We start from the raw sequence: 11,839 nt of genomic DNA on the forward strand, positions 1-11,839 counted from the left end.
TACACTGTTGTTGAGGACCAAATCTGCCCTTATTTCATTTAAAGTTCCCCGAATACCAAATAATACAAACTATAAAAATGTATCTACACAACAGGACATTCCTCGACAAAATTGAGTTAGCCTATACCTTAGGCTTACATTGATTACTCCCATGTGAGAATTCTACACAATAGCAGGTTGATAGGTGGAACATTTGTATGAGCTCTGGGAGAGTTGATAGCATTTTCTTTTGCTAATTAGGGGTCCTTAAACCAATTGCCCACGATTGTGCCGTTTGGTTGCTATGCTGACACTATAGAATGTGTTTACAGCAGTTGTTAACCAACTTAAATACCCTGACCCTATGTGTCTTTCTTCCTCCACAGATCCTGAACAAATACGAGTCCTGGATCTCGTTTCTTAGCAGCGTCCGTTACTGGATGGCCTTCAACATCGAGCGAGCGTGTCAGTCCTACTTCGGCTGTGTCCAGTGTATCAGCGGACCACTGGGAATGTACAGGAACAACCTGCTCCACGAGTTCATAGAGGATTGGTACAACCAGACCTTCATGGGCAGCCACTGTAGCTTCGGCGACGACCGCCACCTGACCAACCGCGTGCTGAGCCTGGGCTACGCCACCAAGTACACAGCCCGGTCCAAGTGCCTGACCGAGACCCCCATCACCTACCTGCGCTGGCTGAACCAGCAGACCCGGTGGAGTAAGTCTTACTTCAGAGAGTGGCTCTACAACGCCATGTGGTTCCACAAACACCACCTCTGGATGACCTACGAGGCTGTCATCACCGGGTTCTTCCCCTTCTTCCTCATCGCCACGGCGATACAGCTGTTCTACCAGGGGAGGATCTGGAATATCCTTCTCTTCCTGTTGATCGTCCAGGCGGTCGCCCTCATCAAGTCCTCCTTTGCCTCTTGCATGAGGGGCAACATTGTCATGGTCTTCATGTCCTTCTACTCAGTGTTGTACATGTCCAGTCTGCTACCGGCCAAGATGTTCGCTATCGCCACCATAAACAAGGCTGGCTGGGGCACGTCAGGGAGGAAGACGATCGTGACTAACTTCGTAGGGCTCGTTCCCATATCGGTCTGGTTCACCATCCTCTTCCTTGGCATTATCTATACGGTCGTCCAGGAAACCAGAAAAGATTCTCCTTTTCCAGACTCTGAAAAGATAGTCTTAATCGTTGGTGCGATAGTGTACGCCAGCTACTGGGTCATGCTCTTGACGTTGTACATGGTACTGATCACTAAATGTGGCAAGAGGAAGAAAGAACAGCAGTATGATATGGTGCTGGATGTATGACATCTTCCTCTTTTCCTCCTCCTCCTCCTCCACTGAAACTCCTCGATTGGGTCTTAAACACCACTCTATTTCCTGTATAGTGCACTACTTTTCACCAGGGTCCATACGGGGTTCTGGCCAAAAAAGTAACACACTTTTTACGGATCAGGGTGCAGTTCGAGACGTAGACATGCTCCCTCTCAACGTTTACAAAGTGAAGAATCTCAAACTGCTCATTGATTGTTGGACTCTCGGCAGGTGACGTGAAGTGACGATGCCAGAAGAGCGATATCATTGCTGCTGTGACTGACTGCAACAAGAAACTACAGATATTTCCTTCTGAAATATTATGATGATGAGGTAAAAAAACACTTGTTGGTGATGTGTTTTGCCAAATGGAAAACCACCAAATGGACATCCTGTTTTTCCACATAGATACACAGAGATGATGTGCATAATGTCTATGCACTTTTAAAGTCTCACTCCCATTGTGCATAATGCTTGACAGAGTCATTTGAAGATGAAATACCTCAGTGGGTATGCTTTTCATTGTATGAGTGAGTGATCGGGAAGCACCCAGAAAATGGCTCGTTCTCGATTATAACATAATTTATGATGTTTTTTTGGTCATATTTGTCCTCTTTTTTTTATACACAGTTGTTAATGAAAGTCAAAGCTGGAATTTCTCAGTTCTTTGGCCATGCTGTATCTGTTGACGTGTTACTTTGTAATTTACATATTATATTTTAATGCCTTTTTATATAGACTTTTTTTAAATTCTATTTTTGCTTTAATAAACACCAAAGATTCTTTATTTTCATTCATTTTTTTTTATATAAAATGGAGAGAAAAAAAATGCATTGTGCATTCAACTGTTATAACAATGATGTGTGTATCTGATCAAAAATGTGAAGTTAACAGCTGGGTTTTTGTCTGCAATGATAACAATAAAATGCAATTCTAGGGATAAGTTATTGAATACAAGAAGGGTGATTAACCTGTTTTTTTTAATGTACATTGAGAGAAAACCAGCAATATTTATAAGAAGATTCTGTGGTTTATAGATAATTATATATTTGATAATATACATTTCATAATAGACCTTATAGAGACCATCGTTGGTTTTGGAGAGGTAGCCGTTCTGCAGGATTTTGCTCCAGCCCTAATCTTAACATAGCCTTTCGCAAATCTAAATTAGCAAGACAGCACAAACAGATCTGGGACCAGGCTAGCTCTAACACACTTTAATCTACTGATCAGCACAAATTGATCTGGGACCAGGCTAGCTCTAACACACTTTAATCTACTGATCAGCACAAATTGATCTGGGACCAGGCTAGCTCTAACACACTCTAATTTACCGATCAGCACAAACTAATCTGGGACCAGACTAGCTCTAACACACTCTAATCTACTGATCAGCACAAACTGATCTGGGACCAGGCTAGCTCTAACACACTATAATTTACTGATCAGCACAAACTGATCTGGGACCAGGCTAGCTCTAACACACTCCCATTTACTGATCAGCACAAACTGATCTGGGACCAGGCTAGCTCTAACACACTCTAATCTACTGATCAGCACAAACTGATCTGGGACCAGGTTAGCTCTAACACACTATAATTTACTGATCAGCACAAACTGATCTGGGACCAGGCTAGCTCTAACACACTCTAATCTACTGATCAGCACACACTGATCTGGGACCAGACTAACTGTTACTGCAGGGCAGGAGCAAAAGCCTGCCACGCAGTATCTCTTCAGGCGGCGGTTTTGACCACCTCTTGCCTTACTGTAGGACTTCCTGAAATAGGTTTCAAGGTTTCATACGAGTTCACATGAGGACATTCGTCACATGATGCGTTCTGAAAATTGTATAAACAATGCGTTAATCCACATCAGATTAAAATCCCAAAAGATACATTTTCGCAAAAATGTAATGATCTATTCCAGAGTATTGATTATTGATTATTGACTCTTTAGAGAGTTTAAGAACACATTTTAATCCATTTTATTAGAATTGATCAGACCGAATATTGAACCGTGACTTTGGGATCATGGGTAGTATTATCATGAAGCACTTTTGTGTTGTGCCAAACAATAAATAAATGATGTCTTACTATGTCTAGAAAGTTGTCATCATTGATCTGTAATACTACTTCTGTCATAATGAATATGTGTGACTCCCTCGTGTCTTATAACACTGATGGTCAGTAAAACACACTTGTTTGCACATAAAATGAGACATTCTCACTAGCGTAGTAGTGTTAGGTTTACATTGGCGGATGTTGCTGTTTGGCTGCTGTTGTGTTTTATTGTTTCAATGGAGACAGCTGAATCTGGAGAATAGAGGGCCTTTCTCCAGACAAGTATCACGGGGTGGAGAGTTGCCATGGCAGAGAAGCTTATTTATTGTACACACAAACGTTTTAGTATACTGTAGCAGAGTAGTGAAATCAGTCGTCTAGACTTGGCCATTCCATAAGAATCCTCTCACTGATCTTCCCAGGTCATCCAGGAGGTTCACTTTGAATGAGATACATCACACGGTATTAATGGGGAAGATTTTTATTTTTCTTAAAGCAGAATTCTCCCACAGAATTCTCTCACAGATTTCTCTCACGGAATTCTCCCACAGAATTCTCCCACAGAATTCTCTCACGGAATTCTCCCACAGAATTCTCTCACAGAATTCTCCCACAGAATTCTCTCACAGATTTCTCTCACGGAATTCTCCCACAGAATTCTCCCACAGAATTCTCTCACGGAATTCTCCCACAGAATTCTCTCACGGAATTCTCCCACAGAATTCTCTCACAGAATTCTCCCACAGAATTCTAACTCAATACTCTATTACTCAAGACAGCCCATTCCAGAGTACAGAACTAGGTTATTACTCACACAAAATGACATGTTCAAGTCCTCCTAGACTAACATTGGATTGAACACCTGCTGTTAAAATCCTCCTGAGTTCTGCTGTATTTCTGTCCAGTCTCCAACATGGCTCCCAAACGACCCAAGTCAAGAAGAGTACACTATATAGGGAATAGTGTTCCATTTGTAATGAAAACGCTTGTCTCAGACCATAAGGGGAAAACTGGAACCACAACATTGTACTATACCACTTTCAACAGGTGGTAAAAAACAGAAATCCAGCTTCTTCCTGGTTGGTTGGGTCATGGAAAGAAAAAGTACACGTGAATTCTCTCAGTAATGCACAGCCACCAAGCCAGCTGTGTTTTCTCTGTCTAGCTACCTCACTGTAGTAACAGACCGAGAGACCCAGTCATACATCCAGAACGGCACATGTGGGCAACATCGGAGCCAAGTCCCCCAGTGAGTCACACCTGGGTTCAAAAACTATCCGAAATCCTTATACATACTTTGTCTATGTTTGATTGAGCTTGCCTGGCAAAATGGAACCAATGGAGTCATTCCAAAAGTGTAAAACCCCGCCCATCGGGCACTCCAGGCAGGCTAAAGCAAACGCTGAAACTATGTGAACGATTTGGAATACTACTTGAACCCAGGGTCTGCAGTGCGTCAGCAATGAAACGCCATTCCCAGCTTTGCCATTGTAAATCTGCCATGTCCTAAACAGGTTAAAGTAGCGCTCAGAGCTGGAGCTATTCCCCTCTGTCTGTGGGAATGAATGTATGTAACTCATGTCATGTTCTCCTGCATGCAGAGCTCCAGTTCTTGGTCAGAGCTGCCAGACTCTGCACAGTGGAATCATTAGCAGTACAGCTGATACATATACCATGAGGATCTGTGGGACTGAATAACTCAACCATTCTAGAAGCCATTGAGACTCTAAAGAACACATTGGCTGTTGTGAATGTTCTAGATGTGAAGAGTTTCATTCCAAAACGCTATAGTGGAGCAAAAAAGTATTTAGTCAGCCACCAATTGTGCAAGTTCTCCCACTTAAAAAGATGAGAGAGGCCTGTAATTTTCATCATAGGTACACAACTTCAACTTTTTCCAGAAAATCACATTGTAGGATTTGTTATGAATTTATTTGTAAATTATGGTTTAAAATAAGTAATTGTCACCTACAAACAAGCAAGATTTCTGGCTCTCACAGACCTGTAACTTCATCTTTAAGAGGCTCCTCTGTCCTCCACTCGTTACCTGTATTAATGGCACCTGTTTGAACTTGTTATCAGTATAAAATACACCTGTCCACAACCTCAAACAGTCACACTCCAAACTCCACTATGGCCAAGACCAAAGAGCTGTCAAAGGACACCAGAAACAAAAGTGTAGACCTGCACCAGGCTGGGAAGACTGAATCTGCAATAGGTAAGCAGCTTGGTTTGAAGAAATCAACTGTGGGAGCAAATATTAGGAAATGGAAGACATACAAGACCACTGATAATCTCCCTCGGTCTGGGGCTCCACGCAAGATCTCACCCCGTGGGGTCAAAATTATCACAAGAACGGTGAGCAAAAATCCCAGAACCACGCGGGGGGACCTAGTGAATGACCTGCAGAGAGCTGGGACCAAAGTAACAAAGCCTACCATCAGCAAGGGCATTGTAGATGAAACGTGGCTGGGTCTTTCAGCATGACAATGATCCCAAACACACCACCCGGGCAACGAAGGAGTGGCTTCGTAAGAAGCATTTCAAGGTCCTGGAGTGGCCTAGCCAGTCTCCAGATCTCAACCCCATAGAAAATATTTGGAGGGAGTTGAAAGTCCGTGTTGCCCAGCAACAGCCCCAAAACATCACTGCTCTAGAGGAGATCTGCATGGAGGAATGGGCCAAAATACCAGCAACAGTGTGTGAAAACCTTGTGAAGACTTACAGAAAACGTTTGACCTCTGTCATTGCCAACAAAGGGTATATAACAAAGTATTGAGATAAACTTTTGTTATTGACCAAATACTTATTTTCCACCATAATTTACAAATAAATTCATTAAAAATCCTACAATGTGATTTTCCTGATTTTTTTTCTCATTTTGTCTGTCATAGTTGAAGTGTACCAATGATGAAAATTACAGGCCTCTCTCATCTTTTTAAGTGGGAGAACTTGCACAATTGGTGGCTGACTAAATACTTTTTTGCCCCACTGTATATATGCATTTTCTGAATCTTTCGTAAATTCAATTTTTTTTGTTTAAAGAATTTATGAAAGAGATTGGTGTGTTTTCGCCATCTAATCATGGAACGGGGTTGTTGAATGACAGACAGGTGTGTTTAAAACCTATCACTACGTGGTTTCATGTCAGAGACAAACCATTGCATGTTGTTGCAAAACAAGATACACTGCATTCAGGAAGTATTCAGACCCCTCCCCCTTTTCCACATTTTGTTACGTTACAGCCTTATTCTAAAATGTATTAAGTTAAAACTATTTCCTCATCAATATACACACAATACCCACAATGACAAAGTGAAATATTTGCAAATGTATTAAAAATAGAGAACATAAATACCTTATTTACATAAGTATTCAGACCCTTTGCTATGAGACTGAAAATTAAGTGCATCCTGTTTCCATTGATCATCCTTGAATTGTTTCTACAACTTGATTGGAGTCCAAATTCAATTGATTGGTCATGATTTGGAAAGGCTCACACCTGTCTATATCAGGTCCCACAGTTGACAGTGCATGTCAGAGCAAAAACCAACCCATGAGGTTGAAGGAATTGTCCATAGAGCTCAGCGACAGGATTGTGTCGAGGCACAGATCTGGGGAAGGGCACCAAAACATTTCTGCAGCATTGAAGGTACCAAGAACACAGCGGCCTCCATCATTCTTAAATGGAAGAAGTTTGGAACCACCAAGACTCTTCCTAGAGCTGGCCGCCCAGCCAAACTGAGCAATTGGGGGAGAAGGGCCTTGGTCAGGGAGGTGACCAAGAACCCGATGGTCACTCTGACAGAGCTCCAGAGATCCTCTTTGGAGATGGGAGAACCTTCCAGAAGGACAACCATCTCTGCAGCACTCCACCAATCAGGCCTTTATGGTAGAGTGGCCAGACGGAAGCCACTCCTCAGTAAAAGGCACATGACAGCCCACTTGGAGTTTGACAAAAGTCACCTAAAGGACTCTCAGATCATGAGAAACAAGATTCTCTGGTCTGATGAAACCAAGATTGAACTCTTTGGCCTGAATGCCAAGCCTCACGTCTGGAGGAAACCTGTCAGGGACTGGGAGACTAGTCAGGATCGAGGGAAAGATGAACAGAGGTAAAGTACAGAAAGATCCTGAATGAAAGCCTGCTCCAGAGTGCTCAGGACCTCAGACTGGGGCGAAAGTTCACCTTCCAACAGGACAACGACCCTAAGCACACAGCCAAGACAACGCAGGAGTGATTTCGGGACAAGTCTCTGAATGTCCTTGAGTGGCCCAGCCAAAGCCCAGACTCTAACCTGATCAAACATCTCCGGAGAGACCTGAAAATAGCTGTGCAGTGACACTCCCCATCCAACCTGACAGAGCTTGAAAGGATCTGCAGAGAAGAATCGTTGAAACTGTTGAAATACAGGTGTACCAAGCTTGTAGAAGGACCAAAGGTTGCCAAAGGTTCTTCAACAAAGTACTGAATAAAGGGTCTGAATACTTGATATTTTCGTTTTTTTATATTTAATACATTTGCAAGAAATGCTAAAAACCTGTTTTTGCTTTGTCATTATGAGGTATTTGGTGTAGATTTATGAGTGGTGTAACGTACTGGGTGTCGTGAGTATGAAGTCAGGCACAGGGAAAACAGACAGTTCAATATAGTGCACACACGGTGAACCACGGCCACCCCACTAAACACTGGGTGCTCAAATTATTTACATTTAATTTGTTTTTATCTCGGCTCTGGTCAAAAGTAGTGCACTAGATAGGGAATAGGGTGCCATTTGGGATGAGGCCAAACTCTAACCAAACACTGTAGCATGAGGCTAGAATTGGTGTTAAATATACAGGATAGGAGCATACCATTCCAGATAACCAATGGATATACAGGATAGGAGCATACCATTCCAGATAACCAATGGATATACAGGATAGGAGTATACCATTCCAGATAACCAATGGGTATACAGCGTTTTGCAACTAAACCCCGAATGAATCTACAGTACACACTAGGCCAACCCTACAAGAATCTACAGTACACACTAGGCCAACCTTACATTAATCTACAGTACACACTAGGTCAACTCTACATTAATCTACAGTACACACTAGGTCAACCTTACATGAATTCCACTGAATTAATTTATTTTTTAGGTTTATACTTGTGACTTCAATGTTCATTACAACTGTTGGCCTTAATAAGACAAATAGATTTGGGACATACTAGAGCATGGTTACTGTAAGATATAAACGCTCAGGCTAGGTGAATAAGGCACTGAATAATTGTTAGGAATCTAGATGTCCTTACAGTACATTTTATAGATTTGGCCTCTTTCCTCAAGACACCCAAATATGGCTGGCCACTATAACATTATCAGTTACCATGGTTTTGAGAGGTCAAAATACATACTTAATGAGAGTATATATGTAAATAAATAGATAACATCTATCCACATAGAAAAGGTTGTCCAAGGCCATACGATCTGAGTCTTAATAGCTGTGTTAAATTCAGCACAGAAATATTGCTTCCCACATGCTTATATTAGAGTCATTTATTATTTTTTATGTTTTATTTAAACTTTATCTACCATTCAATGTCATCTACCATTTAATGTCATCTACCGTTCAACGTCATCTACCATTCAATGTCATCTACCATTCATGGTCATCTACCATTCAATGTCATCTACCATTCAATGTCATCTACCATTCAATGTCATCTACCGTTCAATGTCATCTACCGTTCAATGTCATCTATCGTTCAACGTCATCTACCATTCAACGTCATCTACCGTTCAACGTCATCTACCATTCAATGTCATCTACCATGCAATGTCATCTACCGTTCAATGTCATCTACCATTCAATGTCATCTACCATTCAATGTCATCTACCATTCAATGTCATCTACCATTCAATGTCATCTACCATTCAATGTCATCTACCATTCAATGTCATCTACCGTTCAATGTCTGTTGTCAAGATGTCCTGTTCACTTATCTCCAGGGGGTTTTGTCTCTTGCCTCCCAACAATAAACATGTGTTTTATTTCATTTGTGTCATTGTTTCGCTCAGCGGGGAATGGTCCAAACGGAGACAAATGAAGAGACCCTCCCTCCCCACGACAGCAATTATTTACTGACTGTCGTCATTAGTCTTTCATGACCAACAGGACATTCAGAGAAGTCATATTTACCCTGCTGCCGTTAATAAAATCACAGATGGAACTGGAACCTAGAATCAACGAAACGCACCGCCTGCCTTTGTTCCCCTCCCTGCTAAAACAGCCTGCTGTCCCCCTCCCTGCTAAAACAGCCTGCAGTCGTCCCCTCCCTGCTAAAACAGCCTGCTGTTCCCCTCCCTGCTAAAACAGCCTGCTGTTCCCCTCCCTGCTAAAACAGCCTTCTGTCGTTCCCCTCCCTGCTAAAACAGCCTTCTGTCGTTCCCCTCCCTGATAAAAGAGCCTGCTGTTCCCCTCCCTGATAAAACAGCCTGCTGTTCCCCTCCCTGATAAAACAGCCTGCTGTTCCCCTCCCTGATAAAACTATCTGTTGTTCCCCTCCCTGATAAAACAGCCTGCTGTTCCCCTCCCTGATAAAACAGCCTGCTGTTCCCCTCTCTGATAAAACAGCCTGCTGTTACCCTCCCTGATAAAACAGTCTGCTGTTCCCCTCCCTGATAAAACAGCCTGCTGTTCCCCTCCCTGATAAAACAGCCTGCTGTTACCCTCCCTGATAAAACAGCCTTCTGTCGTTCCCCTCCCTGATAAAACAGCCTGCTGTTCCCCTCCCTGATAAAACAGCCTGCTGTTACCCTCCCTGATAAAACAGCCTTCTGTCGTTACCCTCCCTGCTAAAACAGCATTCTGTCGTTCCCCTGCCTGATAAAACAGCCTGTTGTTCCCCTCCCTGATAAAACAGCCTGCTGTTCCCCTCCCTGATAAAACAGCCTGCTGTGGTTCCCCTCCCTGATAAAACAGCCTGCTGTTCCCCTCCCTGATAAAACAGCCTGCTGTGGTTCCCCTCCCTGCTAAAACAGCCTGCTGTTCCCCTCCCTGCTAAAACAGCCTTCTGTCGTTCCCCTCCCTGCTAAAACAGCCTTCTGTCGTTCCCCTCCCTGATAAAATAGCCTGCTGTTCCCCTCCCTGATAAAACAGCCTGCTGTTCCCCTCCCTGATAAAACAGCCTGCTGTTCCCCTCCCTGATAAAACTATCTGTTGTTCCCCTCCCTGATAAAACAGCCTGCTGTTCCCCTCCCTGATAAAACTGTCTGTTGTTCCCCTCCCTGATAAAACAGCCTGCTGTTCCCCTCCCTGATAAAACAGCCTGCTGTTCCCCTCTCTGATAAAACAGCCTGCTGTTACCCTCCCTGATAAAACAGTCTGCTGTTCCCCTCCCTGATACAACAGCCTGCTGTTCCCCTCCCTGATAAAACAGCCTGCTGTTACCCTCCCTGATAAAACAGCCTTCTGTCGTTCCCCTCCCTGATAAAACAGCCTGCTGTTCCCCTCCCTGATAAAACAGCCTGCTGTTACCCTCCCTGATAAAACAGCCTTCTGTCGTTACCCTCCCTGCTAAAACAGCATTCTGTCGTTCCCCTGCCTGATAAAACAGCCTGGTGTTCCCCTCCCTGATAAAACAGCCTGCTGTTCCCCTCCCTGATAAAACAGCCTGCTGTGGTTCCCCTCCCTGATAAAACAGCCTGCTGTTCCCCTCCCTGATAAAACAGCCTGCTGTGGTTCCCCTCCCTGCTAAAACAGCCTGCTGTTCCCCTCCCTGATAAAACAGCCTGCTGTTGTTCCCCTCCCTGCTAAAACAGCCTTCTGTCGTTCCCCTCCCTGATAAAATAGCCTGCTGTTCCCCTCCCTGATAAAACAGTCTGCTGTTCCCCTCCCTGATAAAATAGCCTGCTGTTCCCCTCCCTGATAAAACAGCCTGCTGTTCCCCTCCCTGATAAAACAGCCTGCGGTTCCCCTCCCTGATAAAACAGCCTGCTGTTCCCCTCCCTGATAAAACAGCCTGTTGTTCCCCTCCCTGATAAAACAGCCTGTTGTTCCCCTCCCTGATAAAACAGCCTGTTGTTCCCCTCCCTGCTAAAACAGCCTGTTGTTCCCCTCCCTGATAAAACAGCCTGCTGTTCCCCTCCCTGATAAAACAGCCTGCTGTTCCCCTCCCTGATAAAACAGCCTGTTGTTCCCCTCCCTGATAAAACAGCCTGCTGTTCCCCTCCCTGATAAAACAGCCTGCTGTTCCCTTCCCTGATAAAACTGTCTGTTGTTCCCCTCCCTGATAAAACAGCCTGCTGTTACCCTCCCTGATAAAACAGCCTGTTGTTCCCCTCCCTGCTAAAACAGCCTGTTGTTCCCCTCCCTGATAAAACAGCCTGTTGTGCCCCTCCCTGATAAAACAGTCTGTCGTTCCCCTCCCTGATAAAACAGCCTGCTGTTCCCCTCCCTGATAAAACAGTCTGTCTTTCCCC

General features: G+C 43.8%; 1 protein-coding gene across 1 annotated transcript in view; it reads left to right on the forward strand.

Moving 5' to 3' along the window:
- LOC139394559 (hyaluronan synthase 2-like) overlaps positions 1–3,399 on the forward strand; it is a 28,878-nt gene extending 25,479 nt beyond the window's left edge. The window contains exon 4 of the mRNA XM_071142654.1: positions 366–3,399. Within this exon, the coding sequence (XP_070998755.1) occupies positions 366–1,301 (936 nt within the window). The 3' untranslated portion in view covers positions 1,302–3,399. The remainder of the gene's footprint in view (positions 1–365) is intronic.
- The last annotated feature ends 8,440 nt before the right edge of the window (positions 3,400–11,839 follow it).

Source organism: Oncorhynchus clarkii, unplaced genomic scaffold (genome assembly GCF_045791955.1).
Source record: "Oncorhynchus clarkii lewisi isolate Uvic-CL-2024 unplaced genomic scaffold, UVic_Ocla_1.0 unplaced_contig_9003_pilon_pilon, whole genome shotgun sequence".
Lineage (NCBI taxonomy): Eukaryota > Metazoa > Chordata > Actinopteri > Salmoniformes > Salmonidae > Oncorhynchus > Oncorhynchus clarkii.